Source organism: Rhamphochromis longiceps, linkage group LG9 (assembly GCF_057381845.1).
Source record: "Rhamphochromis longiceps isolate RC_006_pf linkage group LG9, R_longiceps_female_GT1.1, whole genome shotgun sequence".
NCBI classification, from domain to species: Eukaryota; Metazoa; Chordata; class Actinopteri; order Cichliformes; family Cichlidae; genus Rhamphochromis; species Rhamphochromis longiceps.
In genome coordinates, this window is record NC_140565.1 from 5,774,561 (window position 1) to 5,787,089 (window position 12,529).

The 12,529-nt window shown below is 42.4% G+C and overlaps 1 protein-coding gene across 1 annotated transcript in view; it reads left to right on the top strand.

Annotated features, from left to right (window-relative positions):
• hecw1a (HECT, C2 and WW domain containing E3 ubiquitin protein ligase 1a) overlaps positions 1-12,529 on the top strand; it is a 98,390-nt gene that overhangs the window by 74,158 nt on the left and 11,703 nt on the right. Inside the window, exons 14-26 of the mRNA XM_085419485.1 lie at positions 864-1,017; positions 1,925-2,028; positions 2,568-2,674; positions 2,888-3,073; positions 3,964-4,098; positions 5,841-5,955; positions 6,043-6,139; positions 6,493-6,576; positions 6,673-6,779; positions 9,620-9,734; positions 10,230-10,343; positions 10,944-11,096; positions 12,390-12,488. Coding sequence (XP_085275611.1) covers positions 864-1,017; positions 1,925-2,028; positions 2,568-2,674; positions 2,888-3,073; positions 3,964-4,098; positions 5,841-5,955; positions 6,043-6,139; positions 6,493-6,576; positions 6,673-6,779; positions 9,620-9,734; positions 10,230-10,343; positions 10,944-11,096; positions 12,390-12,488 — 1,570 coding nt within the window. The remainder of the gene's footprint in view (positions 1-863; positions 1,018-1,924; positions 2,029-2,567; positions 2,675-2,887; positions 3,074-3,963; positions 4,099-5,840; positions 5,956-6,042; positions 6,140-6,492; positions 6,577-6,672; positions 6,780-9,619; positions 9,735-10,229; positions 10,344-10,943; positions 11,097-12,389; positions 12,489-12,529) is intronic.

Sequence of the window (12,529 nt, forward strand, 5' to 3'; positions counted from 1 at the left end):
ACTTGTATACCTGTTAGCTCGGATGATTTTGGAATCTGCAGTTCTTAAAATTTCTTTGAGAGACACTGCTGGCTTGTTTAAATCTCCAGCACTCCATCCCAGAACTGCACAGAGTTTCTGCTATGTTTTACTTTACTGTGTGCTTGTCAGTCCTACAAGTGCCCTCAAACACACCTTTTAGCTGTTGTAGAGTAGAAGGTACCAGCTGTTGTCAATTATGGTCACAAGCATGGTAATTGTTGCTAACTAATGATTACATTTTATGACCTTGGCTTTGATAACGCCATTCTGTGTTTATCTCAAAATATCAAAAATAAATTTGAATTTGTGTAACATATTCTTAAGAATGTGCTTGGTACAATTATTGAGCTTTGAAAAGAGAGCAGGTCACACTAATTATCAAAATTAGTGTGCCCTAAAATTAGCAGCCAAAGTTTGGCATCCATGAATGCATGTATATTTCAAACTGTAGCTGTAGTTTATTAAATTAAACCTGCAAAAATAAGTAAACAAGGCAGCTGGATTTCTGTTACTACTTTGTTTTTTTTGTCACTAGAAGACATTTCCAGTCTGGTTGCCTAGGTAACACGCTGACATATTTATCACCATATCATATGTCAATCAACAGTATCCTTTGCTCTCTCTGGCAGTCACTTCAATCACTTGTGTTGAAATTCAGCTCAAGATCTGCCCTCTTTGCTTTGCCAGCAGTTATTTTGCCTGCCGTTGCTTGAAGTCGCAGAATGCCATTGGCTTTCTATGGTGCCTGGTCGCCCTGTCACTGTGAATTGCTTCATGTGTGGACACTGGAGCTGTGCTTCCGCCAATAACTTTATGTAATAAACTGCCCTCTGTCACCACAGACTGGGAAGCTCGGATTGACAGCCATGGCAGAGTTTTCTACGTGGACCATGTCAACCGGACCACAACCTGGCAGAGGCCGAGCCATGCTACCAAATGTAACCATGGCATACCTCGCTCAGGGTCCACACATCAGATGGAGCAGCTCAACAGAAGGTCAGAATAGGAACACGCAGAGAAAACTCCAAGTGTAAGACTGCAGCAGTTCTGTCTAGACCCGTCAAAATAAGATACATTTCTTAACTGCAGTGATTTATATTCGTTGGTATTGCTCTGGTACCTCCGCCTGCTATGCAGCAAGCAGTAAGAATGCCTCATTATTAAGTTAGCATGGATGGAGGATCTGGAGTCCAGACGGTTGCAAAGAGGCTTGCAGATGCACAGTTAGTGTATGAAGAGAAAAGGGAGGGAAGTGGATCACTTGAGTGATCAGCTGGTGTGGGCTAGCACAGAGATCAGTGAATGTGGGTCGCAGGTTATAATGGACCTTCGTCCTGCCAGTAACTATGTTTGCTTTACTTCCATAAAACATGGAAGGATTATGAATGAAGTGTGGAAGAGAAGAGACACTTGGTATCTTCTCAATGAAATGTACTTTATAGTAATTCGATTAAAATGACCAGAATACATACATTTCTTAATCAATTGGATTTTTAGTCTTTATCCATGTCATAATTTATAAACATAGTTTATAAACATTTTTGACAGAAGTAAATGTGTTTTTCTGTGTCAGATCTTTATTTTGTAAGTACATTAGTCAGATATATCTAAAATATTTGTAATAAAAATATAATAATGTACAAATTAGAAGTGGAAATATAGTGTAGCTGAAACTATCTATGTAAAGTACAAATTGCAGCCAAACCACCAGTTTGAACAGAAAGGTGAGGTAGCACTCAATAGTCTGAGCCTGTGCAGTAAGATAAACTAATGTGGAGTCAGGGTGACATCTGGTGTCTGGAAAAGGGATCGAAAACATGAAGTAGTAAATATGATGTGACATGAGACAGAAATGGACACTTTTGAAAGGTTCTCAGATTCCTGGCTGTCGTTTATTATGCAGGTACCAGAACATACAGAGGACTATGGCCACAGAAGAGAGTGGAGGGAGTCAGAGGACTGAGCGGAGCAGCAGTACTGAAACTGATCCTGACTCCACTCAGACAGGTACAGCACTGAGCCCTCTCATGCTTTACACTCACACGGCCTGCGCCTTTTAATACCACCGTCATTACGCATGAAAGACAAGTGTCCTGATGTGTGCTGGGTTATGTTGTGTAATTGTGAAGGTCCTGCCTATGTGTATGTGTTACTGCAGGTTCTGTTTTCTAAAGCAATGCTTTAAATGTTGTGGACTGATGCTATATGTATGCACTGGCACAGAGTACATGACATCACAGTCAAAAATCATGTTGTGTTAGCAACAGTTTGAAAATACCACCTATTCAGCTTGTCCTCCGCCTCCATCTGACACACTAGCAATCATATTCCTGTAAACCCTCTAATATTTTACATGAACATGGTTTATAATTCGCTCTTGTATAGTTGGGATGCTGAAATTACCTGATTGTCTTAAATGATGAAAAAAAACTGTAGCAGTTGCACTTTAATGTACATCAAACTGCATGGGTTGGTTTACAAAACAGTAATAAATAGTAAAGATTTCATTATATAAGCTTCCTAAATGGCCTGTTGCCTGTTTGCAGGCCCCGCCTCCCCTGTCAATCAACAGAAGATCAGCCATCTCCTCCAGTCTCCTGCTGTCAAGTTCATCACACACCCAGAATTTTTTACTGTGTTGCACAGCAACTATGTGAGTATAAACATACAAAAAGATACGTACAAGCACATATTATATGTTTATTGAACCAGGAGCCCTTTGTTGGGCTTTTTCACTGATGTGGATATCTTGCTGTCACAGTACTGTTCTTATCCAGGGTGAAATACTGTAGTATTAAGTCGTTTAATGGGTTTATTAAGAGTCCCATGCTCGATAATTTTTGGTGACTATAATTTGTGACTATAGGCAGCGTACCGGATGTTCACCAGCAGCAGCTGTGTAAAGCACATGATCCTGAAGGTGCGCCGTGATGCCAGAAACTTTGAGCGCTACCAACATAACAGGGACCTTGTGGTCTTCCTCAACAAGTTTGCAGATAGTCAGCTGGAGCTGCCAAGGGGTTGGGAAATCAAAACAGACCCCCAGGGCAAGGTAGGACAACTCGCCCACATGAATGCCCTTTCAGCAAATGTCAGCGCCTGATAGTCAGCAAGTCCTTGTGCTTGGAAATGTTGGTGAAGCGATACGTCATGGAGCTGAGAGGACCTTCATAAGCACTGTCTGTTTCCACCACATGGTGGTGATGTGAATTTATTTTACGATATAGACAGAGGATGGCATTTAACAGTTGTTATACTTACGTGGATATTTAATGAATCCCAACAGTTCTAGGGTGTTCTTTTCTTTTTAAATGAGCATTACTGATCCATTTATTAATGCCAAATAAGAAATGTACACTTTCTAAATATTTCAATAGTAGAAAATTTGATAAAGACACTTATTTTGACGAAACTCTTGGCCCTGGTCAAAGTTGACCTGGACCGCACTGTTAAGGCATGAAATATGAACAGTAAGTAAGGGCTCATGGGAATTTCTATGTATTTAGACAGAAACAGGTTTTCAGACTGCATATAATTGCCAGCATGACCCCATTTAAATTCAATATAGTAGCAGATTTATCTGTTTGACTTCTCTGACACACCGAAATAGCTTTGAAGACATCAACTGACTGAGTGCTCGCCAACCTGGTCCTCTTCTTTGATGCAACTATTTGATAGTCAACAAGATCACAGATCCATTGCACACGTTACAATAATTCTCGTTTTCCATTATGTGACTACACTGAACCAGCTCAGTGCTCTCCAGATTACCTTTGTGTATTTAATGCAAATGTTCAAGTTTGATTTATTTATTTTATGCTGGTGCTGCCATTAACAGTTGGAACCTCTCATTTTGAATGATTAACAACAGCAAAGAATATGAGTGTGTTTTCTGTTATCAATCAACATGTTTGCTTCAGTCCTTTTTTGTCTGTCTCTTAGTCTTTCTTTGTAGATCACAACAGCCGAGCCACGACCTTCATCGACCCTCGGATACCTCTGCAGAATGGCCGGCTGCCTGGCCACCTCGCCCACAAACAGCACCTGCAGAGACTACGCAGCTACAGCGCCGGGGAGGTACTCTAACCCATCTGCATCTGTCGGTTTACAAATACTCAGAAAATGGCAGCGGTGTCGGACAGGACCGGATCAGATTCTCAATTAGCAGCACGCCCTGCTCGATCCTGCTGGGTGGCAGCATTTGGGCCAGCTCCTCCCCTGGCTGGCCCGGTCACGGTTCCACCATGCCGCCTCCGGGGTTTCGGCACCAATGTGACACAGATGACGACCCTACCACACTTTTTGCTTTTCTTTATTTACTCTTTCCGCACGCGGTCGCTGTGCACAATCACACGGCTCGGCTGCAGCTTTTCAGGTCAGCCGCCGAACACATGAACAACAACCACATTAGACAGACACAGACTTTTAAGCCAGCGAGGCGTGATTGCGGATGCTGCTCAGGTGCGTCACCTGCAGCGTCACCGCAGACCTTGCCGCGCGACAAGAGTCTGAAAAGACAAAAGAGTCATGTCTGTTTTTAACTTAAACAAGAATCGCTGGAGTAGTGGTCATGTCCTGAAACATTTTATTCCACAACTAGACGTCCAACGCCATCGTTATTTGAATAGCTTCTCCATCCAAACTGCCTCCAAAACTGAGTGGATGGGCTTTTCCACCTATTAGTGAATTTTCCTCATGTTTCCAGTCATAAGAGGAAATTCACCTCCTTTTCCAATTTTTCCAGATCAAAGCCCCTTAGTCTTTACTGAAGGACTAGCAATCTGTTTTGTTGGGAATAAAGCTTGAATAAGAAATAATTCAAAGTAGAGCACTGTATCAATGCACTGCTTATCAGTGTTCCTTATTTTGTTTTTCTCTGACTGCATCAAACCAAATTTTAAGTGGGGTCTCCATCCGTGGATTAGTTTGGCCAAGGCGCTGTTGCTTATTATAGCTTGTAGTGAAATATCACATGACATTTGGCCCTCTATCTTTCCACTGTGCTGGACGGGTTGGGTAAGATATTAAAACATTTATATTTGGCAGAGAATGAACGCAGTGCTCTTTAAAGAGCCAGTTGTAAAGTCTTACAATGTAATATGTTTATTTTGACAGCTTCTGCTCTTTGTGCAATATACATGTGAGGCTGAATAAGGGCAGAATGCTGACTCACAGGTGGAATGAATGAAAGGCTCACCTTTAATGACAGTCCAAAAAACATCAGGGAAAACATGGCAGCACAGCAGCGCGTCACAGCAGAGTACTGAGACAAACTGAGACTTCAAATACAGCCAAAAACATGAAACACGAGGCCAAAGGACCGTGACACATTCCTAAACAAGGATTCAATCTTTGAAATTAAAGGTTCAGAATTCATTGATACAGTATTATTGAGATTTGGGGGCACTCACCTCAAAATACTTCACTGAATCTGGACCCGTTTTATTTTCAATTTGGACTCTAACAAAATGGTAATTAACATATGTGCATAATTAACTTAAAAACCAGAAACTTTTTCACATATAAAACTGTAAAAATTAGCTCTGGGAAAAACATATTTTGGTACCTGGAGTATATCAGTATAACAACCGCGTGGGTGCCCCTGTCAAGAGTGCAAGAGCAGAAACGTGGATGACAAACCACTGCAGCAGAAATGACAATAAAGGTTGTTTTTCTCACGGTTACGGCACACTGCTCAGTGTAGGATATATATGCGCCCTTCTTCCCTTGTCGAGTCTAATCAGGAGATAAATAAAAAATGTCCACGACTAAATCTTTCATTATATTTGGACAGCAGTCTTATGTTGTTTTTGTTTCAGGCCTCTGATGTGTCCAGGAGTCGAGGGGCGTCTCTGATGGCCAGGCCAGGAAACAGCTTGGTAGCTGCTATACGAAGTCAGCATTATGCTGACTCACAGCAGCTGAGCGCTCCATGTAAGCCCATCACCGGCACATTGTTTGTATTTTTTACTGATGAGTCGTTCTTTTACCGTGTTTATGTCTGACTGCTTCTCTCACCAGCTTACAATGACAAGATAGTGGCATTTCTTCGACAGCCAAACATATTTGACTTGTTACAGGAGCGACAGCCCAGCCTGACTAGGAACCATGCACTGAGGTACGCTTTCTCACGTAAAATATCCGCCTGATGCCAGCGTCATTAACAATCATGTTAGGGTTTGTTTTATACGATTAAGAGACAAGTAGAGGCAACGATAACTTTGAACCGGACAAAGCTTAAAATGAGTAGATAATCAGCACAGTGTATTGGTCTCTCTGTCTTGGTGTTTTTTAACAATGCTTCATAAGTCCCTCTGCCTGACTCATGACTGCTGCTGAGATGTTGGAGGTGGTGGCATCACGCTGTCTCTCAGCAGCAGGAGCAGACAGACTGGTCGTACCTGAGGGAGGGATGAGATATCTTTAAAGAGACAAATTACAAACCAATTCGTTTCCCTCTCGATTGTTCAGGGAGAAGATCCACTACGTCAGGACTGAAGGAAATCAGGGAGTGGAGAAGCTGTCATGTGATGCTGACCTGGTCATCCTGTTAAGGTGAAGAACTTGGATTCAGGTGGATTCAGCTTCAAACCCAGTGTCTACTTTCACGCCACTAATCAAAGTTTTGCTTCTCTGCTCTGTTTCTTGCAGTTTATTTGAAGAGGAAATCATGTCATGTGTTCCACCTCACCCCATCCATCACAACCTCAGCTTCTCTCCTCGCTGTTCCCCCGCCTCGTCGCCACAGAACTCTCCCGGTAGGACTTGTTACCATTCCTTTAACGATGCTGCATCCTTTATAATGACTTCCTCTTTCAAATTCTCACTAATTAATTCCTAGCCGCAACTTTTATAGTGGCTCTGTGTCACAATTATGCTAGCATGTGCTATTGTCGTTGTTTTGTTTAGTTTTAATATATTCTTTTGACATTTATTTCATTTCAAATTTATAACCCCCAAAGAAGTGAGAAAAAGAAGTACAAGTGATGGGCTTTTACTTACACGGAAGGTGGAATTGGAAAGAGGGTGGAGGGTGCAAGAAAAGGAAACAAGAATTAAGAGAGCTGTTCTTTCCCTCTGTGCTAACTAGAGAGGGATCAAGCTGATCAGCCGTACCAAGAAGCTGTGGGAAAGAGTTGGTGAAGCTAAGTTAAGAAGAGGGGTGATGATGAGTGAGCAGCAGTATGGCTTCATGCTGAGAAAGAGCTCCACAGATTTAAAGTTTGCTTTGACAGTGTTGATGATGAAGTATAGTTACGGATGTCAAGCGAGCGCCTTAGGGCCTTAGAACACAGATAAGATTCATGAATGTGGTTAGTGTAACAGAGAAGGGTGCTGGGGATAGGGTGAGACGGCGCCCCCTAAAGGAAGCAGCTGAAAGAAAAAGAAGCACTTGACATTATAGTAACTGTGACATATAACATGTAACCATGAAACTACCTATTTATGTCCCTACATTGGTATGATCTGTGATATGCTACTGGTTTAGCATTCCAGCCTAGAAATGGAGGAACAGGATGCATGTGGCATTCACCAATAACAGGTGACCATAATACAGTAGACTGTATATAAAAGATGGACATAACCACTGTGATGTTATTGGTTTTAGACTCATTTGAAGTCTCGACATTAATGTTTGGTTATCAAAACTTTCTCTTTTTCTTTCTTTCACTTTTTTGGGACAAGAAGTAGGAGTGCTACGTTGTTAGCTAATGCTAGCAGACAGGCATGCACGCTAAGTAGTGTTAAGTAAAAATTCTATTTAAAGAATAAAATTTCATTCAACAAAACTGAATTCTTGGACTGTATCACACAGCAGGAGGTGTTTGCTGTCGGGTATTTTCATGGATGTGTGCTTGTGTGTACCTGCTGTTTGAAGCAACCATGTGTGCAAAAAACACAGAAAAGCTGATCACATATGCAGGTGATGAAATCTGAGCCCATCACAGTGCACACAATAGACACTCACACACAGTGACAACTCATAATAGACACACTGTATGACAGAACCTGCTGTGCTATGCGATGCTGCTCTAATCTTATCTTAATGAGCTCCAGCAGACTTCTAACAGGCCTCAACAGTGTTTTTGTGAGCGTGATTTGGGGTGTGCGTGTTCTTGATGGGAGACTCTATAAAAGGAAACTAGGTCACAGCAGGGAAGCCTGGTCTGTAAATGTGTTTCATTCATTAGTTGTGCTGTTGTCTTTGTTGAAACGATGAGCACTGAACCGTTTCATATCACTCATTCACCGTTAGAACTATCCGTCGCTGCCTACTCTTACTTCTTACTGACCCTTGAAGCATGTTTGATCCTTTAATGCTGGAAAGGATTTTTTTGCTATAATTTGATAACTTTAGCACCAAGATTGGAGTAGGAGGGAAATGAATGAAGGCAAAAGCCTCGACTGTCACAGATGAGAGCAACTAATGTGCAGGCAGGAGCCAGCAGATGGGTAGAAAAACAAGGAACTATAATTAGCCTCACAGTTAATTAAACACCACGTCACACTGTGACAGGAAGAGCCAATGAACTTACTTACACTAAATCATTTTTAAAAAATGTGAGTCAGCAGAAGGAAAGACTAAATAATAAAGAACAAAGAGAACAGGTAAATTCAATCAGACACTAATGCAGGCATGAAAAGAACAAAGGGAGGTGAGCACAGAAACGATCCTTCAGGACAAGACAGGAAGTAAAACGAGAGCCGATTAGCAATAAACTCACACAGGCAAAGAGAAGAAGAGTGAAAAATCTGGGAAACACTATCACCATAAATGCCAGGTGTTAGCCAGTGGCCACCAGGAGAGTAAAACCCAAACCTCAGCAAGAAAAACGTGTGCTTAATTTTTCTGTGTTACAAGTAAGAATAAGCAGATGTTATCACACAGTGTGTACAAGATGAGGAACAAGTGTGGGTTGTTTTTTTGCAGCTGGATGATATCTAATAGAGCTGACTGTTTACCGTGCTGCAGTTATTACTGTAAAGGGGATTCTAGTGATTAACAGCTTGATAAGACTAGTGACTGCTGTTTCTTAGCAGTGAGATATGAAATAAAGTCAATAGGCCCGTGACAGCCTGGCCACCTGCCTAGGCTGTACCCTGCCTCCCACTTTGAACAAAGTTGGTAGAACAACTTCCCAACTTGTGCAAGAAGCACATATTTTCAGTGTGACACATGCAGAAGAACTGGGTGGCAGAACGGTGGTGGCTGTAGCTCAGGAGGAAGAGCTGGTACTCTACTAATTGGATGGCTGATGGTTTAGATTTCGGACTGCTCCAGTCTGTATGCCAGATATCCTCGGGCAAGATATTAACCCCAAGTTGCTGTCCATCTGGGAGACCTACATGTGAGTGAGTGTTACATAGAAAACACTTACATAGAAAAAATGTTTGTATGCAGAAACCAGTTCATTTCATTCAAGTCATTTTTATTTGGCATTCCTTTGAAAAAGGTTTTGCCTCAGAGGGTTTCATAATCTGTTGTTAGACTGTTTGGTGGACTACATGGTGATTCCCTTCACATAACTGGCTGAGTGTAACTGTAACTGCAGTTTTACTGACTGGCAGAGTAATGCAACTTGTGTTCTGTGTGCAGGCTTGCAGAGGGCCAGGGCTCCAGCTCCTTACCGCAGAGACTTTGAAGCCAAACTGCGAAACTTCTACAGGAAATTAGAAGCTAAAGGATACGCCCAGGGGCCAGGAAAGATCAAGTGAGAGTTTTTCCTTCCCACTGTTGCCAAGTGCTTGCTCATAGGGGGTCCTTTGATTGTTGGGGTTTTCTGTCTATTATTGGGGTTCTTTACCTCGAGGTTTGAGACCCTTGAGGTAACTTTTGGCATTATATGAATAAAACTGAATCGAAGTAAGACCCAAATGGCGCAACTCATTTTATCATGGCAGAGTTTGATGCCCATTAGACATAATATGTATTTATTTACATTGCACATGTATCAGCATAGGTCCTGATGCAACTTTAAAATATGTCCAAAGACATATTTGTTCACTGTGTCTACTCCATGGAGACATGGTCGTAGCTATAAAGGAGAGTGGTGAAGTCCTCTTTTTTTAAATGTGTTGTTCAGTAATCAAACAGAGCGCCCCTTTAGAAATGATACTTATGTTGTATGAATGTGTCAGCATTGCTTAAACAGTGGTGAGGTTTTTTGGGGTATATCGGTGCGTTTCAGCTGTCCTGCTTGTTGTAGGTTGCTCATCAGGAGAGAACATCTACTGGAAGGAACCTTCAACCAAGTGATGGCATATTCACGCAAAGAGCTGCAGAGGAATAAACTCTATGTCACGTTCCTTGGGGAGGAGGGGTAAGACAAATAAACACGAACAGGTGACCGTGGACGTACCACTGCAGTGCCTACAATACTGCTGTCACACACTGTAGAAGCCTCAAACTGTGTGAGGAAGAAGCTGAGTGGTATAAACACTAACTGAACACTGGACATGTGCTCATCCATGCCAACTACACACATACAACTACAATGCATCACTAGATGAATCCACTGAAAACTAGAATGCGTAATGCGGCCATACTGTATGTGCTGTCATCTAGAAACATGACCACAAAGTGTACCAAGGACGTGCTCCACAAGCTCACACCGTGACTGCACGCACCGCAGTTAGAATCTTCCTCAGCGCAGAAAATGAGTTTTCATGCATGAAGGTAGAGGCCCCGTGTGATGGCGGTATTAAGAGCCAGCGGTACACGCTCAGTGACCTCTCAGTTTCTGGCAGCTTAGCTCTGGCAGCACTGGCGTCTTCAGAAATGCTTACATTCACTCCTGTACTCAGGTGCAGCACAAATCCGATCAATAGTCGTATTTAGTTCACAGTCGACTACTTAAACACCGTTTAGTAGTCCAGTATTAGCCTGTATTGTCAGTTGAAGTTGCATCTTCTCTCTTCAGGTTAGATTACAGCGGTCCTTCCAGAGAGTTCTTCTTCCTCTTGTCTCAGGAGCTATTCAATCCATACTACGGCCTGTTTGAATACTCAGCCAATGACACCTACACCGTGCAGATCAGCCCCATGTCAGCGTTTGTTGAGAACCATCTGGAATGGTAAGCTGTGTGATGCATACTCACGTCCTTCTCTCACCCCAACCGGTCGCAGCAGATGGCCCCGCCCCTCCCTCAGCCTGGTTCGGTCGGCGGTTTCTTCCGGTTAAAAGGGAGTTTTTCCTTCCCACTGTCACCAAAGTGCTTGCTCATAGGCGGTCATATGATTGGTGGGTTTTTCTCTGTATGTATTATTGTAGGGTCTAACTTATAATATGAAGCACATTGAGGGAACTGTTGTTGTGATTTGGCGCTGTATAAAAAAAAATGAATTGAATTGAAAATAATAAAAAGCCTCTTTTATAAATATATTCAGACCACAGATGAGTGTTTTGACTGGGAACACACAATGAATGCCATAACCTTTCAGTTCCTTACACATTTTACAATGTGAACAAACAAGCATGAAATGAAATATGTGAAAAGCTGTCACTGACATAAGACAGGTTCTTAAAGCATGCTTCAGAAACAGTCGTCTGTCCACAGCAGAAGCGTTTAAAAGTGCCGTGGCAAGTGGGCTGTCCTGTCATAATGAAGAGAATAAGAAAGTCTCAGTCCAAGACATGACTGCCCTCGGCTCACTGCTATATGTTACCTAAGGACGCCATTTTTCAGTATTTCCCTCACATGTGATGCAGGATTTCTCCTAACATAAACTTTAGGAGCAGCATTCGTTCTTTTGTGTTCCTGTCGTTCCCTGTGGTCGTTCAACAGTGAACGCCTTCCATAGTTGTCTTGTTCAACATGCACTTTTTATGAAAACACAGGCATCATCAGCATCTTTCTATTAGCTGATCCTTGCTCTGAGCGTCGTGCATGATAATCAGGATGCTGAGACAAAAAATAAGCATCATGCACACGGAAATAAAAGTAGGAGGAACCATACAAATATATTCAAGGCCTGGTGTTTTGGACATTACTCTAAATCTGGTGAGGGTTGCAGAAACCACTTTGTTCCCAAATAATTAGGTACTGTCCAATTAGCAAAGGTTGTCTTTGTGCCCCTAAAAGACTTGGGTTGCCTTGAAATTGTGATCAGTTAAGTACAACAGTGAAAGAAAGTTGCTGTCAGCCAATTTAAAAACACTAATTAAGCTAACATGTCTCTGCACTGTTGGTGAAAACTCATTAGGTAAAGGGAGAACCTGCGAACTCCACATAGAAAGGTCCCAGGCGACCATGAGATTACAATCTAGACCCTTCTTTCCATAATGTGACAGTACACCACCAAGCCAGTGGGCCACCCGGGCTTGTTTGTGTGATTCTGAAGCAAATGTTGGGTTTGTGTGTCTCCAGGTTCCGTTTCAGTGGTCGTATCCTGGGCCTGGCTCTGATCCATCAGTATCTGCTGGACGCTTTCTTTACTAGACCGTTCTACAAGGCCCTGCTCAGACTGTCAGTACACACACGTACACACCTGCAGCATTGTTCATGTG